The 26,671-nt window shown below is 39.6% G+C and overlaps 1 protein-coding gene across 1 annotated transcript; it reads right to left on the reverse strand.

The window, feature by feature from the left end:
- Positions 1 to 1,442: 1,442 nt before the first annotated feature.
- dnaaf4 (dynein axonemal assembly factor 4) lies at positions 1,443 to 15,216 on the reverse strand. The gene is made up of 9 exons (XM_033050170.1): positions 15,031 to 15,216; positions 12,194 to 12,341; positions 11,431 to 11,564; positions 10,117 to 10,372; positions 7,477 to 7,619; positions 5,804 to 5,913; positions 4,677 to 4,830; positions 3,168 to 3,273; positions 1,443 to 2,744 (listed from the first exon to the last, which is right to left on the reverse strand). The coding sequence occupies exons 1-9, from the start codon at positions 15,151 to 15,153 to the stop codon at positions 2,635 to 2,637; spliced, it is 1,284 nt and encodes a 427-aa protein (XP_032906061.1). The 5' UTR covers positions 15,154 to 15,216; the 3' UTR covers positions 1,443 to 2,634.
- Positions 15,217 to 26,671: the final 11,455 nt, after the last annotated feature.

Below are 26,671 nucleotides of genomic sequence, written 5' to 3' on the forward strand. Positions count from 1 at the left end.
GGTCTCTTACATCTGACAGGATGAGCAGAGCCAACTGTGCTGACTGCCATTTATTGCTCTTCTGCCTTTTCCAGCCATTTGTTTAGTGTTTGATTTCTAATTCCATCATTCACACTGCAAAATTGCAACAACAAAAAAACGTTATAACTTTATAGCAGTTCCCAATTCTCTTAGCGTGGATTCCAGTGATTTCAAAGTTAGACATATATTGCCATAGTGATTTTGAGTGAATTTAAATGAATTAGACAGCTGCACATTTTGGCCAGGCATTCTCCAAAGATTTGAAACTTTTAATCCTGAAGAAGGGCCTCTGCAGTTGTATGCTGAACCTTTTTTTGAGGTAAAAACAAGTGAAAATGTCCAGTTTGGATTAAGGAACATGGCAGCCTCTGGCTTCAGATTAGTGATAATCGCATGAGTGCAATGCAACTCAACCTACCGAGAAATAAAGAACTTTGCCTTCCCAACAAAAGGAGCTTCATCACCGAGTCCAAGCACTAACTCTTTATAACTCTTGTATTCTTTTGTCTATGAGGTCGTTCTCTAATTATTCTCGTTGACTCATTGGCCAGATAATCGTGTTTACAGTTTATCCCCATGGTCACTTCAGTTTTATGCTATCAGATATGTCTCCCTGAATAAAGGAGATTAACTAAAACAATATATTCAAAAATGCCTGCTGCAAAGGAAAGGTTGGCTTCCATTAACATTGTCTGACAGGAGGTACTGAAAGTGCAATTCTTACATAATAGTTTATTGTAATATTACCAAATCATGATTTTTTTTGGTTCAGTTCAATATAAAATTATATTTATCAATAAAATACTTCAGGTTATATCTTGGATATACTTTTGAAAAATGCAGGGCCATTATGGCATTATGACTATTAATAGATTCTTTTAAAATAAAGCCTGAACACCTTAAATCCACCAAGTTATATTGTCTGCATTGGTGTTGGTCTAACCTTTAATTTACATCTTCAACTATTTGTCCGCAATGCTTTTATTGCTTATCGAATACTTCTATCGTGTCGAAAACATAGCTGACAGTTGAGATAATTCCAGTCTTCTATCCTTGTGTTTTAACACTGTTTTACTATTTATATTCATTCATATATTACAGGATTCTCCTTTCAAACAAAATAAATATTTAATTGATTTAACATTTTGTGTTTAAAAAGACTCCTAAAAGAACATGACAATATATTATAGACAGTATCTTTCTCCGTTTACCCATTCCAAAGTATACTGAGTGGGTGTTTTCAGAAAGACTTTGCAACATCTTTCAAGACTTTATAACATTTATTTATTTTAAAATATAATATATGACTTAAAAGTAGTTTGCATTTAGTTGAATTATTCAAATTTACTAATGCGCCATTGTTGCATTATTCATCTATTTCAATTCCTTGGGTGGTAAAATATCAAATTATAGGGTATTCCAAAACTTTATGAACATTTATTGTTGTTTGACAAATATCAGTAGCATCTTAGACTGCTTACAAAAATGACAAAAATGAACAGGAAACATTAAAGATTTGACTCTTGGGGTAAAATAGCCACAGCACAGAAACAGGCCCTTTGGCCCATCGAGTCTGTGCCAACCACCAAGCACCCAATTCTACTAATCCTAGTGTATTTAATTCTCTACAAAATCCAATCAGCCCTCTCTACCCTCAGATTCTACTCAATAGAATTCTACTTCTTACACCTATACTGCACAATAGGTGCAAGAAGGAACTGCAGATGCTGGTTTACACTGCAGACGGACACAAAATGCTGGAGTAACTCCGCAGGTCGGACAGCATCTCGGGAGAAAAGGAATAGGTGACGTTTCGGGTCAAGACTCTTCATCAGGATCTGAAGAAGGATCTTGACCCAAAACATCAGCTATTCCTTTTCTCCAGAGATGCTGCCTGACCTGCTGAGTTACCCGTGCATTTTTTGTCTATCTACACAATATTGATCATTTACAGCAACCAACTAACCAACCAACTTGTACGTTTTTGAGAGATGGAAGGAAAATGGAACACCGGGAGAAACCAGGAAGTCAAAGGGGGAACGTGCAACCTCCTCACAGACAGATCATGATTGAACTCAGGTCTTATTTGGTCCCAAAAAGTGCTGAACTAGTTTCTGTAGTAAGTTTCTGTGCAACATATTGACCGAGAAAACAAATAATTCCTCCTCTGTGCATTGGAAGAGTGACAAATAAGGTCCCCGGTGCATGAAAATCTGTGATCTGGAACGTGTAACAAAATGTGTGATTATTCTTAAAAACTTGTTTTTTGGTGGCAACATGGTAACCGGCAATCTTACTTAGATAAAGGAATAGAAATACATCTCCTTCACTCTGCCTAGTCAATGCTCAGCTCGCAAATGAATGTTCCTGAATCCAAAATAGCATTCAACTTTACTTCATGCAAGTAGAATAGCACCAATATTGAATGCTGACCATCTTATTTAAACATTATTGTCACCTTACGACAAATTCAGAATCCCCTGAGAAAGTCAAAAGATGCCTGGTTTTGATGCTGTCATGAATTACAAATCTTTGTAAGTCTTAACAAAAATGAAAAAGATAGAAATATGATAGTTAACTATCTATTAATCCGAGACATTTTTCATATTGCTTTCACGGTTCAGGAGGATTTCCTTGAATCACTCGACGTATCTTCTCTGCATCCGCTCGTATTGTAGTGTTGCCTGGCTTAATCTTGAGAGCTGCTTCATAATCTTGAAGACCTGTCAAAGTACAAATTAAAGCATCATCTGAAAAATAAAAATAATGTAAATACCAAGACTTCAAGAACCGTCGACCTTGAATCACTAGAGTAGACTCGCTTACAAAACCAATTATTGATAATGAGGGAGCTTCAGTCATCTTGGGCAAGGAAAAGGGAAAAAATAATCTGGGTTACATTTCCAGTTCAACAAGCAGCCCCAGGTAGATGCGTTCCATTGTCACTCAGCAATGACATTAAACCTTGGTTATATCACATCTATCATCCTCACAAACATTAGTCCTCACAAGTTACAACACTACTTTATAAAAGAAAAGGTAAAGAGGAAAAATTATTGAAAAAGTGATCACTAATGCAAGTAAATGTCTACGGTAGTATCCAATATTTCTAACTAAATATGTCAACACAAATTTAATACACTTACCCTCCACATACAATTCCAACTCACAAAATGCTGTCCCTCTTCTAACATGGGCCTTCAATCTGCTATCAGCATTGTCTGGAACTGCAGGAGTTAATAAATCAAGTGCCTATGAGAAAGAAAAAACTATTCAAAATTTAAACTGGAGCTAAGAAATAGATGGCTTTTAAAGTTTCAAAAATTTATTTTCTAATTTTTTAAGTCTTGAGAGAAGAATGGTAGAGTTTAAATAATTGATTTGTCCAAGACTTCAAGAAATTGCAGTGTAGTCAATGCAGCCCAGTCCATCATGCAAACCAGCCTGCCCCTGTTGACTCGATCGCCACTTCACATGCTGCCTTGGGAATGTAGCCAACATAATCAAGGACCACTCAGTGTCCGGTCATTCCATCTTCTCCCCTCACCCATCAGGCATTGCATACAAAAGCTTGAAAGCACATATTGCCAGATTCAAGAACAGCGTCTTCCCCACTATTATTAGACGCTTAAACGGACCTCGTATCTGCTAGGGATGAATTCCCAATCTTCCAAACTATCACACTGTGGCCGCTGCACTTAAAAAAAAAATCTGCACTTTCTTTGTATATTCTGCACTGTTTATTTTCTCTTTTACACTTCCTCATGTACTCATGCCTGGATAGCATGCAAAATAAAGTTATTCAATATATATCACACGTGTGGCAATAATAATGAACCAATAAATACATTTATGATTTCATCACCTTTAAGATATACAATAACGACCAGCATTATCTTTTGGAGGATATTTCTGTACAGAATAACTCAAACATAGCAGTTGTTTTTACTTGCAGCAATGTAGCATTGTAAATAATCTAGTTGTCATACCATGTGTAGGAGCAGTGAGTATTGCATCACTTCAAAGATAAATCCCATTAACATGTAGCACTCAACATTGCCAGCCTCAGCACACATGGGTAGTTAGAAGGATTCTGAATATTTTGTGGAACCCAGATAAGTATTTTTGCCCCATTTGGTCAGCAAGAAATCACAGTAAAAGATGTTTTTGAATTTACTTTCCCAGGCCTCTTATGAGCAGCAACTCTTCCTCTCTGACCTGACAAATATTTTGTTACTGTTCCCACACTCAGGCTGCTGGTTAAAATAGCAAATCTGGTCCCGTTGACATAATTGGAACTTAATCTGCAAATTTTAAAGAGGACCTGACCACTTTTGCCTGGAAGCCATTATTACTTACAATGTAGTGAGCTGTATAATGAAAAGTAAAGGAATGAATAGGTTATCTACAGGCTATCCTCTATGAGAAAGAAATATAATTCACAAACACACAAAAGGGAAAATAAATGAGCAGAAAAGCATAAAAAGCATAACAAATTTACTGTCTTATTTTGTTGAATAATGCAAGAACCTTGGGTTTTTGTGACCAATCCAAAATCGAAAACTCAGTTGACAGAGCAGGATTCTAAATTTAAATAGAAACTGAATTATGATTAATCTTTGCTATTTTTCTGAATCTGATTTGCAAGAACTAACCTTGGAACAGTCTTCAAGGGCTTTGTGTAAATTTCTTAGCTTGAGGTGGGTTGCAGCCCGATTTAGATACAAAGCTGGAAGTTTGTTGTTCAATCTTATTCCCAAATTATAAGCATTAATAGCTGCGAGATAATCTCCTGAAGCAAACAGCTTGCTGAAAAAGGAAGACAATGTTTGAGCAACCATGATAAGCTGATCTATAGTTCATTGCAGAACAGTTAATCAGATCTTCATAGATCAGAAAAACGAAACCAACTATAAATTAAGTGATATATCACTAGTTAATAGCAAACTACAATCCCCGTGTCCCCGTGTCTTTTTGACTGTACACATATAATAGCCAGATCATCATTCTTGTAAAGGATTGGCACCATCACAGAACATAGAATAGTACTCTTCAGCCCACCATGCCTGTACAAACCAGATGCTAATCTAAACAAATCACATCTGTCTGCACATGCTCTGCATCCCTCTATTCCCTGGCTGTTCAGGTGTCTGTCTAAAGGCCTCCTAAACATTACTATCGTATCTATTTCTACCACCTATCCTGACTGCAGTGTCCAGGCACCATCACTCTTTATGTAAAGTATTTGCCTAGTAAATTGCATTTAAACTTTCCCCCTCTCAGTTTATACCTGTGGCCAAGTATTTGTCATTTCTACTCTATCTATGTCTCAACTTTTCTGTAGATCACAAATAAAACCTGTGGAAATGATAGAATTTAATCATGAGTGATTTTAATCAAGCAGACAGAAAAAATAACAGTGGAAAATCTGGAAAGTGGTGTATATTTATATTTTAATATAGTCTATCAGTGGTACTGTTGCCTAAGGTGAAAGGTTATGGGCCCAGCATATCTTCATATGATCTTCAGGCATGCAGTTTGGGCAAGATTTGCTGTATAGTGATTAAAAGAAGAAACTCTGGATAATTTTCCCTTTTGCAATCCAAAGTTATAACAACTCTTTTTTGACTCCCCATAGGTCAGCTTGGGTAAGAGCAGGTAGCTTTATCAGCAAAGTCTGGGATTTTTTCTGGGACATCCAAGACTTATTTAACTCACTTTGATACACCTGGCCAGGTATTGTAGGTATGAGGACATAAGTAAAAATGTTTTCATAACTTACTTCCCTTTGTCCTTCAGCCATTCTGGATTTTTTTCTTCCTCTTTTAAATCTTTAAGGTCAGGGGCATCTGCATTATTGGCTCGCCTAGCTTCTGCTTGTTTTCTTAGCCACTGTAAATAGAAAAATAAAAATAGTTCATGACCAATGGATCTCAACTGCCATGGATCATTCAGATTATTAATTAAATATAATCATGAATTCACAGCGCACAATCAGGCCCTTCAGCACGCCATGTCCATGTTGTCCATCAAGTTCTCATCTATACTAGTCCCATGTATCACCATTTGGTCTGTCGCCTTTCATGCTCTGGCAATTAAACTGTTCATTCAAATATATCTTAAATGTTCTGAGAGTACCTGTCTCCACTGTCCCCACTGGCAGTGCACTCCAGATTATTATCACCCACTGGGTGAAAGAAGTTCCTTCTCCAATCTCCTCAAATCACCGTAATGGGGAAAGGTGTCCTCGTACCTATCCTACCTATACTTTCATAACTTTGTATACATTTACATGGTTTCCCATCACGCTCTGCTCCAGCAAAATAAAACCAGCCCATACAGTCTTGGCTCATACTTAAAATGCTTCACCCCAGGCAACATTCTTGTAAAGTAAGGAACTCCACATGCTGGTTTATACCGAATATAGACACAAATGCTGGAGTAACTACAGCATTTTGTGACTAACATTCTTGTGAATCTCCTCTGCACTTACTCCATTGATGTCAAGTCCTTCCTATCGTGTGACAACAAAAACTGCACTTAGTGCTCGAGCTGTAGCCTAACTATTGTTTTCAAAAGTTATACCATAACCTACCTGCCCTTAAATTATATGCTACAGCCAATGAAAGCAAATATTCCAAGCAACTTCTTCACCACTTTATCTACTTGTGCTGCTGCCTTCAGAGATCCTTGAACTTGCCTAGAAAGCCTCCCCGTTCATTATTCCACCACAACGCCTGCTATGCTTTGAGGAGGCACCTTATTAGTCCTTGCAAGCTGCAGACACCTCTCATTTAATCTTCCATTGCACTGCCCATTCTACCAACTGATCAATTACATCCTGTAGCCTATGACTATTTGTCTCATTGTCAACGACACTGCCAATTTTCATATAATCTGCAAATTTAATAATCAGAACACTAACATTCAAAACCAAATTATTGAGAAGATTATTTGCAACGGTGAGATGTGAAATAGATGAAAGAAACATTTGTGTGCAAGTTTAATTATAGCACTCCTGCATATCTTCCCTGGGCCACAACATACCAGCACAGCAAAGGCCCAGAACAGTCTCTCTTCTTGTGCTGCGGATGGGAAATTGCATGTGGATTCAAAAAGAGGGACAAAAAAGGTAACCAAACTGTAAAAGAATCAGTTACACACATTGTTCAATCTCAATTCATACTCTGAAATGCTACATTTTCTTTTATTTCCCTTTTTCCAAAATGACAGATTTTTATAGAAATTAACAGAAAATAGTAAGCTCCATTTATTCCATTTTATTTGAACAGTCATCTCAAAATCAATACCTTAATCAAATATATATGTTTCCAAATGGACATGATTAACTATGTACAGGTACAAACAAATGTTTCAAAACCTGTGGATTAATAACACAAGTTTTCCTGAAATCAACTTCTATATGTGTTTGAAGCATTTTCACAGAATCCTTACCTCCTCTTCCTCAGCAATGAGGGATTCTCGCAGCGCAGTCGGAAAAACCCGTGGTGTGAATTGTATTTGTATAGTGCCCGGTGAACGTGGACATGGTATGATTTTTTCCTTCGTGTTTTCAGTAAATATATCGCCAGCATTGCCTGCAATGAAATCCTGATTAGAAGTTTATCATCGAATACCATCCTGCAAATTTGACCTTTTTAAAAAAAAAAAAAAAAAAAAACAGGTGCGTGATCTATAAAATAAACAAAAGGCAACATATTTCCATTTGGTATAGATATTTCAAGAAATAATCTCTTTCTTGTGCTTAAGATATAAAACAAGGAATTTGATCAAGCAATAGGATCTGCTTATACTATGCATAAAACTAGAGCTACTTTTACAGCCCTATTTAATCTTTGCTGATAATGTGTTCTTGACATTCAAACTCAGTTAAACATTGACCACATCCAAGAAGCTGATAAATCCTAATTAGACGAAGAGAGCCAAATTGGAAGAGAGCCAAATTGCTAGATCTAGGCAGCACTCTCTGCCTACTGGATTGCCTGAAAAATTGACAAATATAGGACTTCTGGCACCAGAACTCTTAATGAAATATTCGCTGACAACACAAATATTTATTCTGCTCATTTAGCAAGCAGCTTTATCAGACATGCCATGAATATTGGGCAACTTGAAAGGAATCAACCAGAGCAACAATGGGTGGCAGTGACCAGGATAGCACTTGAGCAGGAGACAACAATAATCAGAATAAGCATGCAAAACTCCAATAGCACCACCATTTATAAAGTGGTGACAAATTCAATGCCATTACATGTCCCAAGGGCACTAAACACAAGAAGCTCAGTCAAAAAGGTAGAGTTAAAGGAGTGTCATAAAGAAGGAAAGGAAGGCAGAAAGGTTTGGGGCGGGGGGGAATTCCAGAGTTTAGAAGCTGGCAAACTGCCAGTGATGGGATAATTCAAGAGACCAGACTGCAGAGATCTCAGAGAGTTTTAGGACTAGAGATCAGGAGTAAAAATAAGTGAAACCTCGGAAACATTTCAAAACCTGTACAAGAATTTTAAAGATTTAGGTGTTGCTTTGGTTTTCAGTGGTTTCAACATAATTGTGGGGCCAAGGAAAGAGCGTTCACGTCGCGGCCCTGTTTCAACCAATCTTTCCACCACCACGCACAAGAAGCACAAGAAGCGCAAGACAGACACCATTGTGCAGATGCCAAGAAGTGTGTTCAGCTCTGGCTGAACAACTTCTAATCTTGTGTGTGGACTCGATAAGAAGAAGAAGAACATAATTGTACCAAGAAACTATTATCAGCTACATTATTTAACCAAGGTTAGATAAGGCAGAACTAAAACAGCATGCTAGGACAACTTAGCAGGTCCAGCAGCATCTATGAAAGACAAAGGTATATGTCGTCATTTTGGGTTAAGTCCCTGTATCGGAACTAAGAGGGAACAGGAAAAATTGTTGGTACAAAGGGAGAGGTGATAGATGGAGCCAAGTGAGGAGGGGATAATGGGAAGATGGAACTGGGGGGATGGGATGGGATGGGGGGGATTTGGTCTTGCAGGAAGAAATAAATTGGAACAAGGCAAACTACAACATTATTATGCAGGTAGACACAAAATGCTGGAGTAACTCAGCTGGTCAGGCAGCATCTCAGGAGAGAAGGAATGGGTGACGTTTCGGGTCGTGACCCTTCTTCAGACTATGCAGGAGTTAGGGAGCGTACACTGGGCGCAGTTATTATTGGGCAAGTCCACATTTGGCACGTGGAAGTCATTTAAAGGCCAGTTCATTGACATTCAGAACAAACATGTTTCAGTAAGGAGGAGGGAAAAGGATGGCAAAGTAAGGAAACCTTGGGTAACCAAAGAAAAAGGAAGCACTTGAAAGGAAGAGGATGGAATCAGACAGGACCTTTGAGGAATGTAAAGAAAGGAGGAAATAACTTAAGCGGCTGATTTGAAGGGCCAAAAGGGGCCATGAATTAGCTTTGGCAAGTCTGATTAAAGAAAATCACAAAGCTCTTTGGATCTATTTCAGACACAAGAGGGTAATCGGGGCGAAGGTAGGAATGCTCAAGTATAAAAGAAGGAATTTGTGCTTAGAGTCTGTGGATGTAGATGGGGGGAGAGGGGGAAGAGGGGAGTTGGGGCAGCAGGAGGTGTGGGAGGGGGTGGGGAGAGCCCCTGCTTCGGATGTTCAGATCGTTACCCCCTTGCCCTACTCCCCCCTATACTCCTATTTCTTCTTAGCTAATAACCATTGTCCTACACATGGCACTTTCTTGTGTAATGCAACATCTATCCGTTTACATTCTCTATTTACAACATCCAGGGGCCTGAAATTATTTTCACTTGAAGGAACTTTTTACTTGTAAACCTCACAATGATGTAAACCTTTTACTTGTAAATCTCCTCGTGATGTAGACTTCCTAACACTGGGGAAACTAAATGTGGATTAGATCACTTTACTGCTCATAGGGACCATCTTTTATTAGTGGTTTTGAGAAAAAACACATTTTAAATTATTTTTATTGATTCTCTGTGGATGAGGCAAACTCAACAGCCAACAATCTGGTTAAGACCTTAGATTGCCTCTGTATTTATCATTGATATGAAATAGGCTTACCTCCTTTGAGAGAGTGCTTGTGTGGTGCTTGAGAGGCAGAATTTTGTACTTTATTTTCACTTTTCTTCTTCTTATTTTGTTCTGCCTCAGCTATTTGCCTTGCAATCTTTATTTCCTCCTTTCTCTTTAGTTCCACTTTTCTCTTTAGTTCCTCTTCTTCACACTTCTGAAGTTTCCACTTTTCTAATTCTTCAGTGGCTTTTCTTTGCTCTTGTCTTTTCAATTCTTCAATCTGTTCTCTATTCTTGTCCTCTATCTGTAACGTTTTAGCACAAATGCATAATTCTTAACGCAATTTTATATAGGCATCCAATCACAATTTTCTATATTTTGCAACCATCCCATGGACTTAAAATGCACATTCAAAGTTAAAATTGAGTTTCATCTGATAACAAATAACATCATTCTTTAATTTTGAAATAAAGTTTAGATGCATCTAGCATCTAGATCAGTTTATTGTCACAGACACCAATTAAGGTACAGTGAAATTCGGACAAGAGCCTTTTTCATCTGCATGCACCACAAGAAGCCCACAGCCACAATATATTATTGCTGACTTTTGTGGATGCAGATCAATTGTTTGGAGACATGGTAGAAAGACTGGCTGGACTGGGAACAATAAATAGCTGCATTTTTCTCCTTTATAAAGTGATCAGAGTTTTCAGTTTTGATCAATTTAAACACAGGGAAATGCAGCAATTAAAACAGTAAGTGCAATAAAATCAGAAAATGCTGGAAACAATCGGACAACTGTGAGCAAAGTTTTGACAGAATCTGGAAATCCAGCTGCCTGTCATTTGCTTCCAGTTACGTTTTGATTAGGTGGTCATTTTTTAACAATACCATCAACAAAACCGGACAAAAAGTGCCGTTGTCACAATTGCATCATAGTTTCATTTACCTTCTTTTAAGTCATCTTATTGTGCTGTTTGAACTGGCATCTTCCACAGCTGAACCAGGTTAGTAGCATTGGTACCACTTTACACTACAATTTTTTTAATTTTATTTTTCTTAACCTGCTGTTATATGACAAGGTATATGACAAGGTATAACTAGAACAGAAAATGTGTGAAATTTTTAGGTGGCAGAATGGATTTGTTTTTCTCAGCTTTCTATATTACAGATCTACTTTGTGGCCAACCATCTTGAGTAGTACACTTAAAGCGTTACTATTTGTGTTTGCTAAATTGCATGTTTTATTTGAATTTTAATGAAACGAGTAGTTCGTACAAATTTCTTGACTGACCTCTTGTGCATCAATGTACCTGTCGATAATGGGAAAAAATAAATATTCGACATGTTCAACAATATCACCTTCATCATCTTTTCCAATGAGTACTTCTCATTTTGTCGCTTTTTAACTGCTTTTTCTTTTACAGCTTCTTGTGCCTTCTCTTGAGCAGCAAGAATGGCTCGCTCCCGCTTTTTTCGCAACTTTTCCTTATCAACTATCAAAGCAAAGTCAAAATGATTCACAGTTACCAGGGTTTAATAATCAACACAGCTTTTGTGTTTCACACAAATTTATTTTCATCCGAAGTCTACATGCTACTTGGATTAGAGGGTATTAGAGGCTGCAGCAAGTAAGAATCTGGGGCATATGACAATAAAACACTCTTGACTCTCTTGACTCTTGGCTATAAGGTACAAAGAGAGGTTGGACAAACTTGGAGCATTGGAGGCTGAGAGGAGGCCAGATAGAAATATATAAAATCATGAGAGGTATAGATAGATTACACAGTCAAAATCTTGTTTCAAAGACTAGAGGGCATAGGTGAAAGGGGGAAAGTTTAAAGATATGTGGGGCAAGTTTTGTTTTACACAGATAGGGAGAGGTGGTCGTCTGTAATGTGCTGCCAGGCGCGGTGGTGGAGGCAGACATGATAGTGGTGTTTAAGAGACTTTTAGATAGGCACATGGCTAAGCAGGGAATGGAGGGATATGGATCATGTACAGGCAGAGGAGGTTAATTTAAACTGGCATCATTTTGGACACGGTCATTGTGAGGCAAAGGCCTTCCCATGTTGTACTGTTTTATTTTCTATGTACGAAGAAAAATAGTTAATACTCCCCTCACCTTCAACTGTTGTAAGTTGGTCCCACATTGTAGATTCTTTTTTGTACAAGGTGAAAATGACAACACCATTGCCAACTTTAGCTGAGCTTTTTGATTCATCAATAGAAGCAAATAACAGCACTTCAAAGAGAAATGGAGGGAAGTTCACCTTTTGAAATAATTTTTTAAAAATCACTACCTGCAGGCACATACTGATGTCCAATGAACAAATGAACATTGTAAATCAAATCTCTAATTTTTGTCAAAATCTAAAAAAATCACAAGATCATACCAACAATTTTCTGAAACAATTTGCAGGTGTATAATATTACCATGTTCATTCTATTACATAAATGACTCAAATATCTGGCCTGAACATTCAAATGATTTATATAACCACAGTGCAAGGACATGGGCTGAGAAAGTTCTTTGTACAACTCCACAAAGTAGTGCCGTGTGATTGAAAAGTTACCTTAATCCAGAACTGAGCAGTTTTATAAACATGCCAGGGTATTTTAGTACCCACTAAAAGAAAAATTGACATCTGATTTTTTTTCACGAGATTTCCGTTTATCCTAGCACGTTTTTCACCATAGAATTCCACAGATGGCATCAACAATAGAGCAGTATGAAAAATGTCTCTATCGCCTGTGAAATGTTCAAACTCACTGGTTCTTATTTACTCACAGAACATGGTTTTAAAACCTCATTCCCTGAGAATGTGCCATCTAGAGGTCAAAACTCAAAATTGCACTCTTTCACATCACTTGAGATTTTAGGTTTTGGTTTATTGTCATGTAAACCGAGGTACAGTAAAAACTTTATTTTACAAGCTATCTAATCAAATCAGATAAATAAATACATAAATACAATCAAGTCAAACTCAAGTATAATAGGTGGAATAAAGGGGAAGATACACAGTGCAGAATGTAGTTCTCAGAACGTAGCAAGCCAGTACCATAGACAATGTCTGCAATGGGTTGGAGGTGAATTGGACAATAGCCTAGCTGGTGGGGGCCATTCAGAAGCCTGATAAAAGAGTGGAAGAAACTACTCGCGAGTCTGGTAGTCACCACTTTCAAGATTGGGGAGAGAGCCTCCAATGCTCCAAGTTTCCTAACTCATGCATGCTCATGAAAATACCTCATCTAAGCTAGTCTCGTTTGCCCATGTATGGCCCATATCCTCTAACAAACTAATCTAAATAGAAACATAGAAAATAGGTGCAGGAGTAGGCCATTCGGCCCCTCGAGCCTGCACCGCCATTCAAGAAAAATGCCTCCCCCCGAGAGGCATTTTTGTCAGTGTGATGGAATGGGCTACATCTTCAACTCTCTACAATTTCTTATGGTCTTGGGCAGCGCAGTTTATGGTGCATCCGTAGAAGTTTGTAAGGATCACATGATACGTGTGGTGTCCAGACATGGGAAATCTATAACTTCCTGCAATCCTCCACCATTATCTCATGTGCATACCTTGACGCTCTACATTTCTTTATGAAAGAGGTAATTTGGCTAATCGAGTCTACACAGGCTCACAGACCAATCACATTGTACTGTTACTTTTCCTTGAAATGTATTCTGATCAACTCTCCCCATATTCTACCACTCACTTACACATTAGGAGCAATCTACAGTGACCAATTAATCTACCAAACATCTTTTGAGGAAACTGGAGCACCTGGAGGCAACCCACGTGGTCACAGGATGAATACGAAAACTCTATACAGACAGCACTGGGGTTAGAATTGCACAAAGAATGCTGCTGCTGTGAGGCATCAGCCCACTTAACTGCCATTGTGTTGCCCAACCTCTTTGCCTGTGAGGATGAGTGAATCTCACATTATCCTCAAGACCATTCCAGGCTACTGCTGCTGATAGTCATACACCACAAAAATAGGCCCTTCAGCCTAACTCATGCATGCTCATGAAAATACCTCATCTAAGCTAGTCTCGTTTGCCCATGTATGGCCCATATCCTCTAACAAACTAATCTAAATAGAAACATAGAAACATAGAAAATAGGTGCAGGAGTAGGCCATTCGGCCCTTCGAGCCTGCACCGCCATTCAATATGATCATGGCTGATCATCCAACTCAGTATCCTGTTCCTGCCTTCTCTCCATACCCCCTGATCCCTTTAGCCACAAGGGCCACATCTAACTCCCTCTTAAATATAGCCAATGAACTGGCCTCAACTACCTTCTGCGGCAGAGAATTCCAGAGATTCACCACTCTCTGTGTGAAAAAAGTTTTCCTCATCTCACTCCTAAAAGATTTCCCCCTTATCCTTAAACTGTGACCCCTTGTTCTGGACTTCCCCAACATCGGGAACAATCTTCCTGCATCTAGCCTGTCCAACCCCTTAAGAATTTTGTAAGTTTCTATAAGATCCCCCCCTCAATCTTCTAAATTCTAGCGAGTACAAACCAAGTCTATCCAGTCTTTCTTCATATGAAAGTCCTGACATCCCAGGAATCATTGAGAATATTTAAGACGGATATTAATGGAATGTGGAATGATTTAATATATGTCAGTGGTATGTGGGGATATATAGTGCAAGACTGAATATATAAATATAAATATATATTTATGGTAAAAGAGGTAAACGATCAGCCTTTGAGTATACTGAATGTCCAAACTCTGCCTCTCGTTCAGCTCCCTCCCCCTCCTCTTCGTGAATCTGTCCCCCTTGTTCCCTTCGCCTCCCTCTCTCCAAATAATTGTCTCTCCCTTCCCTCGTCTCCTTCCTCCCTCTCCCCCTCTCCATCCTCCTCAAGACGCCCCTCCAACCCCTCCCCCTCTCCCTCCCCGCACCCTATCTGCCGCCGGCAGTTTCCTTCAGTGTGCCTCCCCTCACCTTTAAATAATCTTCCGCACAGAAGATGTCCGCTTTCCCGGCAACGACGCCCTTCAGCGGCACGGTGATAAAGACCTGGGACTCCGCCTGCTGCCAGGTGTAATCCTTGACCAGCACCGGCATTTTACCCGTGGCCGCCCGCCCGCCCGCCCGCCTGTTGCTAGGATGCGGCTTCGGTTGCTAGGGACCGGCACATCCGGTTGTTGCTTGAATTGTACTTCCGGGACAAGTTTGCTGTTGCTGGAGTGATGGAGAGAGTTTACTGTGGACCCTCATCACTGACTCAGACAAGGCAAGGGGGTGTATTATTTATAGCACGTTATTGAAGAGAGAGACAATTAATTACATGTTTTTAAATGTACGATACGATACTATAGAACTTTATTTATCCCAGGATGGAAATTGATCTGCCAACAGTCATGAAAACACAAGAAGATACATCACACAAAATTAAAGTGACGAGTGGAAAGGATTGGGGATGTACAAATATTTTGGGAGGGGAAAGAGGGGAGGGGGCGTCAGTCTACCCCAGGACAGAAGAGGGAGGATTTTGATAGCCACTGTGAAGAAGGATCTCCTGTGGCGTTCTGTACTGCATCTTGGTGGAATCAGTCTGTTGCTCAAGGTACTCCTCAGATTGTGACTAGTGTATCATGGAGGGGGTGAGCTGTATTGTACAAGATGCTCCGCAGTTTGAGGAGCATCCTCCCCTCCAAGAGCACCTCCCATGAATCCAACTCCACCCCCTGGACGAAGCCAGCCTTCCTGATGAGTTTGTTAATCCTGTTGGTGTCCGCGGCTTTCGCTCTGCTGCCCCAGCACACAACAGCGAAGAAGATGGCTACCACCGATTTGTAGAACATCTACAGCATCTTGCTGCAGACTTTGAAGGAGTGGAGCCTTCTCAAAAAGTACAGCCAGCTCTGTCCATTCTTGTACAGGCCTCAGCGTTCCTGGACCAGTCCAGTTTACTGTCCAGGTACACTCCAAGGTATTTGTACTCCTTGGTAAAATTCACATCCACACCATTGATGGAGGCAGGGGACAGGGGTGTTCCTCTCCTCCTAAAGTCCACCACTAATTCCTTATTCTTGTCGGTGTTGAGTTGCAGGTGATTCAGCCCACACCACGCAACAAAGTTATTGACTCCACCTCTGTATTCAGCTTCCCTCCCCTCACTGATGCAGCCCACAATTGCAGAGTCATCTGAAAACTTGGCAAGAGTCCAAGTTATATCTGAAGTCCAAGGTGTAGATGGTGAACAGAAAACGAGAGAGGACCATCCCATGTGGGCCCCCTGTGTTGTTCACTATCTGAGACAGTTCTGCAGCCTGACATATTGTGGGCATCCAGTCAGGTAGTTGGCGATCCAGGACATCAATGGAGAATCAGGCTGCATCTTCGTCAGTTTGCTCCCTAGCAGTGCAGGCTGGATGATGTTAAAAGCATTGGAGAAGTAAAAAAACATGGCTCACAGCTTCCCGGCTTATCCAGGTGAGCAAAGGAACGATGGAGCAGGTGGATGATGGCATCTTCATGCCCCTATCTTTGTTTGATGTAGCATTTTCAGCAACAAACCCAAGTAGTAAAAAGCACAAAATGCTGGATATACTCAGCAGGTTCAGCACACCAATGGAAGAGATACAAGCGTTAACTTTTCAGATCAAAGACCCGTCATCAAAACGTAATTAGTAATCTAAACTGCTGATATTTAGCCTTCTGTTCCCTCAATGTACTGAGAAAGAGGTATGTTGCAGACCTCAGGACTTTCCAAAACACTTTAGAGCCAATCAAGTGCTTTTGAAATAAAGTGCAGGAAACAATAGATCAGCTGGTCCGTAGAGAGAGAAAATGAATTATCATTTTGGACCACCCTCTTCTCATTGATGCGTTATAACTCAGCAGACAGCTAAATTTACAGGTAACAATGACTCTAGAAACAGCAATGTTATACAGGAGTAGGGTAGATCAGGTAGCCAGGGTAAATGTAGGAGCATTAGGGACAACAGGGATAATCTGTGTGTGAAACCAGATGGTGTAGGCAAGATCTGAAATGAATAATGTTCACAAAAGAAAATAACTTTGTAGCTGTAGAATTCAGTGAAAGGGTAGGTTAAATTGTGGCACAAGTCTCCACAAATAAAAATGATTTACTCAATGCTTTAATGCGCTATATGGTGGATAAATCTCCAGGGCTAGATGGGATATATCCCTGGCTGCAATGGGAGCCAGGTAAAGAGAGCGGTGCGGTTTAGGGGCACTAGTAGTTAAAATGGGAAATCAGTGAGTTATATGAAGTTATGAGTGATATAGATAGGGTAGACTGCAGACAAAGCAAATCATGGCTTTGAATTAGTGTTCAAGTCATGTTGAGTTTATTGTCAAATGTACAGCACGGTGAGGTACAGGTACGCTGAAAATCATGCTTGTAATGAAATCACAAGTATAGACTCAAATTAAACACACAGAAACATTAATTATACACAAAGTACACAAAACATTCGACAAGAGAGTAAAAAGGAAAAAGACTGCAAAACAACAACACGTTGATGCAAAACACAATTAGAATATCTTTCACAGATTAATCTCAATGACAAGGAGTTAAGGTTGTTAGTAGCACGCTTGCCTCAGTAAAAAGTTATGGGCCGAATTCCACTGCGGGGACATTGCATTGGTAAAATTTACTCTAAAACCCTTTTGGTCCACGTTATAGTAAAAACTAAATGCTCAAGCCCTACTGCTCTACCCTTTCTCTGTTCATAGTGTCAATACAGTATTTGCACTCAATATCAAGGTCTGTAACATACAAATGCAGCACGAGCATTGTTTCCTAGCTAGAACTGAGGACCGGCAGAGTTATCCACTTGGTCGCATCTATTGTACGCTTATCACAGTGCAAACAGGATGCAGTAAGGTTCAAGCTCTTCAGTAAGGAAATTTACAGAATGATTACATTGTGGTGATTGAATTGTAAAGATAATTACCATCTGCAACATAAATTATACTGTAATATAAAATTTAAAAAAAAGAAAATTTAACATATCTTCAGAAATAAGTGGTGAAAAATAACTTATTTTACTCATCTCAAAATTAATTATCTGGTTGTTTTACAGGTAATCACAATCTACTAACAACAGCTTGATTAAAGGTAGATAAAAAATGCTGGAGAAACTCAGCGGGTGAGGCAGCATCTATGGAGCGAAGGAATAGGTGACGTTTGGGGTCGAGACCCTCCTTCAGACAGCTTGATTAAATGTCAGCATTTCTCATTAACTGTAATCTAAATGTTTCCATTTGTTATACTCATCACTTTCAAACCAATTACGCCAGGGACCATAGACGTAACAAATCATAGCATTTCACTGATCTATCACAGGCAGGCAGGCATCAACACAAAGCCCAAGATTTTGTCCATATTAAATCAAGTTTAAAATTAAACTAACTAACATGCAAAACTAACTGACACACAAACAGCAATTAAGCTTTGCAGAGTTCTTTTTGTGCAATGTGCTTGCCCGGTGCTAATCTGCCCACAGTCTGTCCTCATTAACTTGATAGTGTAATACAGTACAGTTTGTATTTGCTTATTTCTAGCAGCAAATATTATCCATACATAAATCATAGTATCCAACATCTTTTGTTTGTTAGTTACTTGGCAAGACGTCTGTAGTTGGTCTCCTCCTGTCAAACAAAAACATCACTGTTTTACACACCTGTAGCTTCATTCAATGTAAATCTATCTGATGATGGTTGTGATTATGGGGGAGGGGGGCCCTGTCTGACCAATTTCATTGAGTGTTTTGTAAAGGTAGCAGAATGTATTGATGAGGGCAGCACAATTGACGATGTGCACATAGATCTCACAAAGGCCTTTCACAGGGTCTCAGATGAAACACTGGTCCAAAAGGTTAGAGCCCATGGGATCCAAGGCACGTTCACAAACTAAATTCCATCTGCTATTGCTCTGATCATCTTACCAACTGAGCATTATACTAGCATTCAGCATCTTAAGACTATCCTTCACACAGTCACAATCACTACCAACTTATGTGTCATCTGCAAACTTACAAATAATTCCTCTGACATTCATATCTAAATTATGAATGTATTAACAAATATTAGCAGCTCCAGCATCAATTAACTTGGTACATGCTTCCGATCACAAAAACAACCCTGCACCATCACCCTTTCCTTCCTATTATCATGCAATGTTTTGATCCAAGGAGCATAAGCTCAGTCTTTAAAATGATATTGATCAGTAGATAAATTGGGCAGGGCAGATGAAAATCAATCCTGATAAGTGTGAGGTTGCACACTTTAACAGGACTATTAGGGTAGGACATACAAAATAAATAGTAGTCGTGGGGGTTAATGAAGAACAGAGGGACATTGAGGCAGGTAGGGAAGGTAGTGAAGGCATACAAAATGTAATAAGTAGGAACTATAGATGTTGATTATGCCAAAGAAAGACTTTAAAGTGGAACAGCAGGTAGAGCTGTTGCACCACAGTCCCAGAGACCCAGGTTAGATCCTGATCTTGGATGCTGTCTGTGTGGAGTTTGCACATTATAGACAATAGACAATAGGTGCAGGAGTAGGCCATTTGGCTCTTCGAGCCAGCACCGCCATTCAATGTGATCATGGCTGATCATCCCCAATCAGTACCCCGTTCCTGCCTTCTCCCCATATCCCCTGACTCCGCTATCTCTAAGAGCCCTATCTAGCTCTCTCTTGAAAGCATCCAGAGAACCTGCCTCCACCGCCCTCTGAGGCAGAGAATTCCACAGACTCACAACTCTCTGTGAGAAAAAGTGTTTCCTCGTCTCCGTTCTAAATGGCTTACCCCTTATTCTTAAACTGGCCCCTGGTTCTGGATTCCCCCAACATCGGGAACATTCTTCCAGTGACCAAGTGAATTTCCTCCTGGTGCTCCAGTTTTCTCCCATATCCCAAAGTCGTGCAGGTATGCGAGTTAATTTTCCTCTGTAAATTGCCCCTAGTTTGTAGCGAATGGGATACCATAAAACTAGTGTAAACGGGTGATGGATGGTCAGTGTGGGCTGAAAGACTTGGTTCCATGCTGTATCTCTGAACTAAACTGAACTAAAGATACAAAATGAAAGGAGAATGCAAGGAAGGGTCCCAACCCAAAACATCACCTATCCATGTTCTCCTGAGATTGTGCCTAACCCATTGAGTTACTCCAGCATTTTGTTTATTTTAAGGCATGCAGAATATTAGCCTCATGGTCCGCCGTGAAGAGTATAAGAACAAGTATATTTATGGTACAACTTGAACCCACCTCCAGTTTCCTCTAGCAGCAAGTTCCATATACCCAGCACCTCTGTGTGAAAAACATTGTCCCTCAGGTCTCTTAAATCTTTTCCTTCTCACCGTAAATCTATTCCTCTAATTTTAGTACCTACTACCTTTGTAAAAGGACTATGGCCATCCACCTTATTTGCACCCCTTATGATTTTATACAGTATATATATATCTCTATAAGGTCACCTTTTAGTCTCCTATGTTCCAGCCAGCCTATCCTATAACCCAAGCCCTCCAGTCCTGGTAACATCCTTGTGAAACTTTTTCTACCCCTTCCAGCTTAATGACTTTCATTCCTGTTTGGTGACCAGAACAGTGCACAATACTCCAAGTGTGGTCTCATAAACAACTAGTACAGTTGGTACGTGACATCCCAACTCCTGCAATATTTCCTTGATGGAAGAAGGCCAGTGTATCTTTTTCAATGCCTGCAACCTACATTGCCACATTTATGGAACTATGTACTTGTACACCGATGTCTCTCTGTTGTAAAACACATTAGAGGGCCCCATCATTTAATGTGTAACTTCTGCCTAATTTAACTTACCTATTTGCATAATTTCACATTTTTATGAGTTAAATTTCATCTCCATTCTTTGGGCCAATTCCTCAGTTCATCTGGATACTATTATCATCTTAGATAACCCTCTTCCCTGTCCATTGTACCACCAGTTTTGATGTTATCTGCAAACTTACTAACCATGTTAACATGTCTGAGGAAGGGTTTCGGCCCGAAACGTCGCCTATTTCCTTCGCTCCATAGATGCTGCTGCACCCGCTGAGTTTCTCCAGCATTTTTGTGAACCATGTTAACAACATTGTTATCCAAACGCATGCAGAGGAGAATCATAAAAAGTATTGTCTCTGATGGAATGTTTCAGTTACGAGGAGAGACTGAATAAATTTGATTTCCTGTGACGGAATTCTGCTCTAATTCCATTTACGTTTTCAGATGACACCAGTGCAGTGGGTAGGAAGGAACTGCAGATGCTGGTTTAAACCAAAGATAGACACAAAATGCTGGAATAACTTACGTTGTTACAGGCAGCATCTCTGGAGAGAAGGATTACGTGGCGTTTCTGGTCGAGACACTTCTTCTGACTAGTCAGAAGAAAGAGAAACAATAGATATAGACAGTGCAGTGGGCCAGTCTCGAACAATGAAGAGAAGTAATACAGAGAGGAGAAAGAGAGCTTAGTAACATGGTATCAAGACAACAACCTCTTCCTTAATGTCAGCAAAATGAAGGAACTAGCTATTGATATTGGAAGCCGAGTGGAGTACTCACCCTCGTCTGCATCAATGGCGCTGAAATGGAAATGTTCGAGAGCTTCAAGTTCCGAGACATAAATTACACCAGCAAAATGTCCTGATTTAAACAAAGATAGAAGAAGGAATGACTGTGATGTAAGTGATGTGTCAAAGGGCACAGTTCTGTACTGTGTATCTGTATGACTCTGTGACTGTAATTTATTTTGGGCCAAGATGTGTTTCTAATTGTTTACATTTTGAGTATTTTAGTAAGCATACAGAGTAGAATGTTCAAGTATGTTATTTTCTTGTGATAAGCATGCACATTAATATAACTACCGAGTATTATTGTGGATTCAATACCATTGATGGTCCAGAGATGTTGATGTAATGCTCTTCTCGCGAAATCTTAATGCCCCAAAGTCACCAGCTTCACACACAAATTGCAACTGTGATTCACAAGCCTTCCGCCTATTAAGCACTGCCCATCTATTCTCCCTCACTATTATATGTGCTCCTGATGATCAAGAGTCTAACAAGGAGCACACTGTGGGTTTGAACACATTGAGTTACATACAGTTAGAACTAATAAATTAAAGGTCTCTCCCAATTAATGAACAGATTAACTGAACAAATCGTCACTAAAATACCAGGCTTTGTATAATTAATCACTGATCAGAGTTTCTGTTTTGTTCAGTTGGAGACTAATTTTTCAAATACAGGCCCATGAAACCAGTGAAATATAACATGGTATTGGTTTATTATTCTCACATGCACCAAAATGCAGTGAAAAATGTTGTCTTAACATCTCCTTGGTTAGGTAAATGGGAAATAATCTATGAAATAAACAAGCCATTTAAAATGGAATGGAAATTGTCTGGAGCATACGTGCTCCTCCATCTGCCAAAAATAGCCCCTGGTTGAATGACTTGTACATTACGGATTGTATTTTCAGCTTGTTAAATCCAGCATCAGATTTACCTTTCCTTATTGGCAAGAGAATGATGAAATTCTGACATTTTCTTTACATGGTAACTTTTTATGGTAACTGGTATCATCCATGTAAATGACATGTTTGCAATATCTTCTGTTGATGCCATTTTTTTGCAAACCAAGGTTTTTATTAAAGAACCGAACCTCTTTGTTAATCAGGAGAAACATGCATGACCATTCATAGTTTTTGCCCGTGGGCAGATGACTATTTGGGCCACCGCATTCTTCATTACGTTCATCTGAAACAGAAGCCCTACCTCCCCCAAACCACTTTATCGTAATGACTCAATGTACCATGTTCCCTCACTCCATGTGTATTGTGACTATGCTTCATAGCCACTGCACATATTATGCACAGCTAATCCATCTATTTCTTTCACCCTTATCTGTGGTCTTGGACCACAAAAGTTCAAATACAATTAATGTTTTTATGTTGACGGACACAGGGAATCATGTTAGGACTGAACTGCTGACCCTTCTGATTCAGATTGGACTGTTGAATGCCTTACACTGGTCAAGTATTCTGTCATGCTTCATTATTAGATTACTTTCAGTTTATTACAATGTAAAGTACATAATTCAGATGGAAGTTCTTAGTTAGTGTTTTGAATACAAATTATAGTAGAGACAAAGAGAATGGAAGACTGGTACTCATAGTCAGTGGGTTTCTGTTGCCTCCCATACTTAGTCATATTTCTGCATTCTTCATTTTCAACAAAATAACATTGAGCTTTTTTTTAATGTAGCATTTTCAGCAAAGCACCTAATTCGTAATAAAAATACAAAATGCTGGATATACCCAGCAGGTTCAGCCACATCTATCAGAAGAAATACAAGTTCACTTTTCAGATCAAAAACCCTTCATCAAAATCTAATTAGTAATCTAAACTGCTGATATTTAGCCCTCTGCTCTCTCCATGATCTGAGAAAGAAGTAACTTGCAGATCTCGGGACTTTCCAAAGCACTTTAGGGCCAAACAAGTGCTTTGTAAACAAACCAGAAAAAAATGCAGGAAACAATATTATCTGCCAGTCCATGGAGAGAGAAAATGGATTATCATTTTGGACCATCACTCCTCTCATTGGTGCATTATAAATCCATCTTAGGCCCCTCTCGATCATGGCTGACCATGGGTGTCTCCAGGGTTAGAGGACGCCTGTGCGTGACTTTAACGTGGGGAGACTGGTGCACAGACAGCTACCACATGGTCCTTGACATATCTGGGTCAAGATCCAGTGGCATGGAGTCCAAGACGACCGGAGACCCTTTTCTGCTGCAGCCTTCATCCGCCTTCCCAGCCGTTGTGACGCTCCACTAAGGTCAGCCATCATCCTTCGCCTGTTCCACCGTTGAGGTCTTGGTTTGATTTCTCTTCGTCTGAGTCCTCCCCTTCGACCGTACCGCCATGGGTGGCCCTACCAGGAGCATAGCTCCAGACGGCATCGCTCTCAGGATCTTAGGACCACAAAAGCTTCTCCACCACAACAAGATGACAATCAACGGAGAAGTATTATAAATCAGATAACAGCTAAATTTACAGATAACAAGGTTCCACAAACATCAATGTTATATCTAAAGAAGGGTCGACCCGAAACGTCACCCATTGCTTCTCTCCAGAGATGCTGCCTGTCCCGTTGAGTTACTTCAGCATTTTGTGTCAACCTTTGATTTAAACCAGCATTTGCAGTTCTTTGCTGTAGAATTCAGTGAAAGGGTAGGTTAAATATGATTTACTCAATTTACTCAAATCTTTAATGCGCTATGTGGAGGATAAATCTCCAGGTCCCTGGCTGCAATGGGAGCCAAGTAGAGAGAGTGGTGTGGTAGAGGTTAAAAGTAGATATGCTTGAGGTACAGGAAGTTATGAGTGATATAGATAGGGTACACTGCAGGAAACTTCTCCCATTATCAAAGACAAATAATGCTACAGGCAAATAAGGACACAGATTAAGGGTAAGGAGTAAGAGAATTTGATGAGATCTGAGGGGGAACATTCTTCATCCAGAGAGTGGTGATTACCAGGAACAAACTCCCAGTGAGTGATGGAAGCAGTGGCATTGACAGCATTTAATGGCCTAGATATTCACTTAGGCATAGGACACTTTGTTCTTTTATTCTGTTTGAATTGATAGAAAATGGGATTAATCTGCATGGGTGTCCATTGGTTGGTGTGGAATTGGTGGGGCAAATGGCCTGTTTCCTGCTGTTGACTCAGTGACTCCATGAACATTTTATATGATCGATGTATCTGATTGAAATCACAATAGCAAACAGCATTCTAGCCCAAAACTAACTGTGGCATTTCACTTGAAAAATCCATCAGCGCATTTCAGCCAAAAGCCAAAGAATGTTTGATGTATGATTTCTTTTCATTGTCTAATATGATTTTGTTTACTTGACAGGTTCATTTCCCCCTAACTTTTGTCATTCATCTGTCATATTAGCTGGAATAGTTGAAGATAGAGATGGGTTATGGTGACGGGAGACAGCTTTGAGCGCAAGGAACGTGGGCAAATATGTTCCTTCAGGTAACGAGAAGTCTGGAGGAACAGCATTGTTTGCCTCAATTTCCGGTCAGTCAGGCTGACTTCTCTGTCAGGCAGCTAAGGCTCAGACATAGTTAGAGAGCAACAGGGACATAGAGAGATCGGTAACCATGATTGGAGATGGGGATGGAGGTCGTGGATGTCGGGTGCGGAAAGTTTGGAAGAGTAGTGAACGTCTGGATGAAGGGAACGGAGGAGTCATAGGGACATCAGAAGATCCATAACTAGCTTGTCAAAATATCCCATTCCATCTCAGTGCTGAAATTGCTGCCCCAAACCTTTAATCTTTTAATAGGTATTTTCAGAGCAATTACTTTCTTGCATAGCTGAGATAATTGTACATCCAGCAGTTCGGTTCCTGGTGAGTTCTGCGCATTCAGTTAGCCATAGTTTTCTTAATCTCCCTCATGTTGAGAGGCTTATCTTACTGTTTCTACTGCTCTTTCTAATTGGGAAAGCTTATTGTGTTAAGGCATGCATTGCTCGATGGGCACTGGGGAACATTCCATGAATTGTGTTTTATTTTTTTAGAATACCATGAATGTCGGGTTAATCTCCTCTTTCCTGGTCAGAATTCCCTTCTCCCCTTTAATTATGTATTTGTGACAATGCTGCATTTTTTGAATAGTTATTTCCCTTCTATTTAACAATGAATGTAAGTATAATTATTGAATGCTAATTTTAATTTAATGAATTAAATCCTCCGTATAAAACACAACCCAATTAACACAATGGAATAATCTGCCTCAATGGTACTATGCATGGGAGATGCAGAATTATGCTTTTCAGCATAAACAGCGAATCAAAAGTATCTAGAAAATGTATTGCTATTACCTATGTAGATGTGACTTTATACCTATAACAATAAAGGAATTTAAGAAGGTACCACGGGCCTTTATATTAATAGAAGTGTTAAGAATTTAAAGGAAAATTCCTTCGGGTTCCAAGAATTCCAAAGAGGTGAAGGTATGTAGGTTTATTGGCTTCTGTAAATTGTCCCGAGTGTGTAGAACAGGATGGATGGGTGATCGATGGTTGGCATGGACTTGGATGGGCTGAAGGGTCTGTTTCCATGCTGTATCCCTAAGCTAAACTAAGCTGGTACTACAATCCAAGTCTGTTAAATTTAAGTTTTATATTTTGTACATTTGGTGACTCTTGATTATCAGGTAAAATGCTTAGTTTGAAAGAAAATTATCTACATTTCCAGTCCAACAGTATTGGCATTGACAAAACCAATTCTCTGGCTCAGTAAAAAAATGTAATCACACCAGGCTCACTTCTAACATTTCACTCAAATGTTTGTGAGTGAATGTGTATCTAACCATCACCCTCATCTGAAACTATAATAAAGTAATGAAGCAGCTACTGGAACAATCTGTATGGCTTTGATTTGGTGTTCATACTTGGCAGCTACAGGTGCAGAAGTTGAGGTAGTTAGTGGAATACTGGTCTAAAGAAGGTCAGAAGATGTGAAGGCACGCAGCAGTAAAGGTTATGTCCCCCTTTGTGCGTTTACTGTTTT

This window comes from Amblyraja radiata, chromosome 34, assembly GCF_010909765.2.
Source record: "Amblyraja radiata isolate CabotCenter1 chromosome 34, sAmbRad1.1.pri, whole genome shotgun sequence".
NCBI lineage: Eukaryota > Metazoa > Chordata > Chondrichthyes > Rajiformes > Rajidae > Amblyraja > Amblyraja radiata.

Excerpts from the sequence above, each read along its gene's own strand:
- dnaaf4 (XM_033050170.1), bottom strand. The coding sequence starts at position 15,153 with ATGCCGGTGCTGGTCAAGGATTACACCTGGCAGCAGGCGGAGTCCCAG. Across the intron at positions 12,342-15,030 it reads GTGCGGAAGATTATTTAAAG|GTGAACTTCCCTCCATTTCT; the intron begins GTGAGGGGAGGC and ends TTATTTCAAAAG. Across the intron at positions 7,620-10,116 it reads CAAGCACTCTCTCAAAGGAG|GCAATGCTGGCGATATATTT; the intron begins GTAAGCCTATTT and ends ATTTCATTGCAG.